This window comes from Tasmannia lanceolata, unplaced genomic scaffold, assembly GCF_043159265.1.
Source record: "Tasmannia lanceolata isolate RefF3 unplaced genomic scaffold, GAP_Taslan_0.1 ptg000008l, whole genome shotgun sequence".
In the NCBI taxonomy this organism is placed as follows: Eukaryota; Viridiplantae; Streptophyta; class Magnoliopsida; order Canellales; family Winteraceae; genus Tasmannia; species Tasmannia lanceolata.
In genome coordinates, this window is record NW_027518685.1 from 38,768,873 (window position 1) to 38,772,655 (window position 3,783).

The window sequence follows — 3,783 nt, forward strand, 5'->3', positions numbered from 1 at the left end:
TAAAAAATTTGGTCTATAACTGAAGATGTTGTAATGGAAATCTTGGTGGGAACTCACTCTTGAGATAACTTGGAAAGGGTTAGTGCCAATAGCTTCACCCCATTTCGTGGGGGATTCTAGCTCACTTCCTTGTCTTCTTGCGCATGTGTCACATCAGAGAATTTCGTCTTTTTTTTTTAACAGAACGGATTCCATTTTGCTAGCGTAAGATTTCATAATGTCATATTTTGCAAGCCTGCTCCACATTATCTTCTTAATCATAATATCTTAACTCTTACATATTATGTTCACGAATCACCCTCAAACTACGGAGTTTTTGAGGCTTTCACTAAAACCATGATCTTACAGTGTGTAGCTATGATCTAATGGCTAGGATTGTGTACTTGGTGGTGACCCATGAGCATCATTTAGCCTCAAGGCGGCAGACCATAATCGATGGTCTTGATCATCATACAAAAGACCCATGCCAACGGTTAAGACACACAATCACCATGACTAGGATTTAACAGTGTCATCCAATCAATGCGCAACACGTGTCCCTGAATGATAATCTCCTATTCACCCTTATCAGCAGGGATTAATTAAAAATCTAACCCTAGTAAGCAAGAGAGAAACCACACTTTACCCAATTGCAGGGTGACACCTGTCAAAGGGGCAAAAAGGTAAATCAACTGCACCCACTTACTCTAAATAGCCATCGAAGGCTCCAAGGTAGGGTCCAAAACCCAAAAAAGCACTGCTCATTACTATTTTTGCTCTATACGGCATATAGATGATGTCATATACTGACTTAAGCATCAGAGAGTTTGTCCGGAGACTATCCCCTGGGTTGGCCTTCTGATCGGGTGCTACCTTGTGCAGGATTCATCTTGGATTCGTCTTGGTACAGTACCTCCCCTTCTGGACGATCAAATCGACATTCATTCTGATACTCGATCGTTCCCCAGTCAGGTTTGATTTTCTTGGGCTGCCAACTCACATTAATTGTTTTTTACCACAACAGTTTGGCGCCGTCCGTGGGACTCGAACAAAAAGCCGTCCCCAATCTCCCACATGGCAGGCAGGAAGAGCAACCATGCAGGCTCAGGTCGAGGCACGGGATCAAGACGAGGGGCCCACTCTCAGCAACCACCTAGAGACCCCCCGCTTCCTAGCGCTCCTCCTAGGAACAGACGCCTAGCTTCGCAGATCGTAGCTGAAGTCCGTTTAGGGGATCAAGGACTAGAAGAGCAGCGATCGGTCGCACCAGTCATGCAGCTCCCCGTAGAGAAATTCAACCAAATGATACAACAAGTCGCCGACCTGACTAAGCAGGTCAGGATTCTTACTCATCCTCCTCTTGAGTGTCCGCTGTCCCCAGAACCATGCGTGCAAAGGAAAGGGATGTTTCAAAGGCACGAAGAGCTGCGTAACTGTTCCAGGTCTCATCCCCGCTCGTCCAACCGATATTCCCGACACAGTCGTGACCTGTATCCTTCGGTGAGTAGAGACGGACTACGAGAATGATCCTCATCACCAAGTTGAAATCACCGACGAGATCGGTCCAGATCGGTAAACCGACAGCAAGGTCCGAGGAATATCAGAGGCCAAGAAAAATGCCAAGCGCAAAAAAAGAGATCCGAGAGTTGATCAGACTCCGCCTCTAGCCCTCTGCAAGAACGTAAAAGACGCAGAGAAGGAAAGGAAGATAAAAAGGATGAACATGTAGAGCGCAAACTTGAAGAAATCAATCATTGAATCAAGGAGTTAGCCAAAGTCCAAAAGAATCCGGACCTCAAAGCCTTAAACAGCAAGCCTCTGTTCACGGAAGCCATTCTAAATGCGCCAACTCCTCGAGACTTTCAAATGCCACCGATCCCCCAATATGATGGGACAACTGATCCCGTGGACAATCTAGAGACCTTCAGGACCATGATGCTGTTGCATAAGGTCTCAGATGGATTCTTGTGCAGGGCATTCCCGACCACACTGGTAGATGCTGCTAGAGATTGGTATGCGGGCCTAAGGCCAAATTCCATTAGCTCCTTCGAAGATCTCGTAGACAATTTGGTTCAGCACTTCATGAGTAGTCGTCGACCCAAGAAGATAGTTGCATCACTCATGTCACTGAGGCAGGAACGCGATGAGTCTTTGAAAGACTTTGTGTGCCGATTAAACAGGGAAGCCTTGCAGATAACTAACTTGGATCCATCAATAGCCTTAAATGCTCTGCTATCGGGAGCTAAACGATCGATAGCGCGGAAGGCACCAACTTCGTTGGCCGATCTCATAGCAAAAACAGAAAAATATATCTCAGTAGAAGATACGATGGCTGCCCTGAATAACAGGCATGGCGGCCAATCAAAAAGAAATGAACAACCGTCAAACCAGAAGAACAGGCGAGAAGATGGAGCACCCCGAAAAGATAGGAGCCCACCTCGAAGAGAGGAAAACTATACCCCACTCAACACCTCTAGAGCCCGGATTTTGGCAACCATAACATATGAAGACTTCCTCAGATGGCTAGCCAAGATGTTGAGCAAAAGCAACAAAAGGGACAAGTCCAAATACTACAGATACCACAAAGACCACGGAAATGACACCAACGAGTGTCGGCACTTGAAAGAAGAGATTGAACTGCTGATCAAACGGGGGCATCTAAGAAATTATGTCAAGGGTGGGGGCCAAGACAAAAGAGAACCCCGATTTCCCAGTCCGCCCAGAGGTAGAAGTCCACAAAGATCCCCATCGCGGGGAAGCCGAGCAAAGTTTTCAGCCTCGGCAAGCCCTCCAGGAATAGAGTAATCCTTCGAGCCAGTTGGACTCGTTACGACCATAGTTGGAGGGCCAACCGCTGGAGGAGGCTCCTCGGCCGCTTGGAAGGCTTATGCCCGCCAACTCAACTCAGTACATATCCCCGACAAGAAGTTGAAAGTTGAGAAGTTGAAAGCTGATAACACGATTTCATTCGCCGGTGCTGATCTGAACAATGTGATCTTGCCACACAACGACGCTCTAGTCATCACCATGTTAATCGCCAACTTCGAAACACCGAAGATCTTGGTCGACAATGGAAGTTCCGCCGATGTCTTATACTATCAAGCCTTCAAACAACTGGGCATCAAAGACGATCTCTCGAAACCCTCTACCACAGAACTTTATGGGTTTGCTGGGGAGGTCGTCAAAGTGGTGGGAACCATAGAACTGCCAGTCCTCGTGGGGCACCCAAAAGATAGACTTCATTGGCACCTTAATTTGATAAGGATTTGAGTACAAAATGTGAAAATCTTTTAAAGGAAAATAAGAAACTCAATTTATCAATTTCAATGTTGAAAAATCAAGTGAAATCTTTAACAAATGAAATTGATAATGTCTCATCCTCAAATGATACTTTGAATCAAATGAACAATGATTTGATTAATGTAAACAAAGATTTGATTCAAAGATGTAAATCATTTGAAAAAGAAAATGAAAACACAAAGGCAAGATCAATCTCTCAAGTACTCATAAAACAACTCTCAAATATATACAATGAAGTCCTATGCCCAATCCTTTGCAAATAGACCAAGAGTGGCTCAAGGGTGTTTTTCCAACTCGAAATATGTTCAAGTTAGGCTTAGGAGTATTAGAATCAAGTTTAGAAAGGTTAGAGACCTTTATATAGGCAAGGGAGACCAAAACTAGCCGATGGGGCTCCCAACGACTAGTACGGAGGCTACGCACGGAGTTCCGTGCTAGCCGTTAGCCATTTTTTATTTTGGTCCAAGTGTCTCCACAAACGTCCGTGATATCCCACGGAGTTCC

General features: G+C 45.4%; 1 protein-coding gene across 1 annotated transcript; it reads left to right on the forward strand.

Annotated features, from left to right (window-relative positions):
* The first annotated feature begins 1,053 nt into the window (after nucleotides 1-1,053).
* LOC143882958 (uncharacterized) lies at nucleotides 1,054-3,249 on the forward strand. Its single transcript, XM_077386330.1, has 3 exons — nucleotides 1,054-1,421; nucleotides 1,953-2,704; nucleotides 2,819-3,249. The coding sequence occupies exons 1-3, from the start codon at nucleotides 1,054-1,056 to the stop codon at nucleotides 3,247-3,249; spliced, it is 1,551 nt and encodes a 516-aa protein (XP_077242445.1).
* The last annotated feature ends 534 nt before the right edge of the window (nucleotides 3,250-3,783 follow it).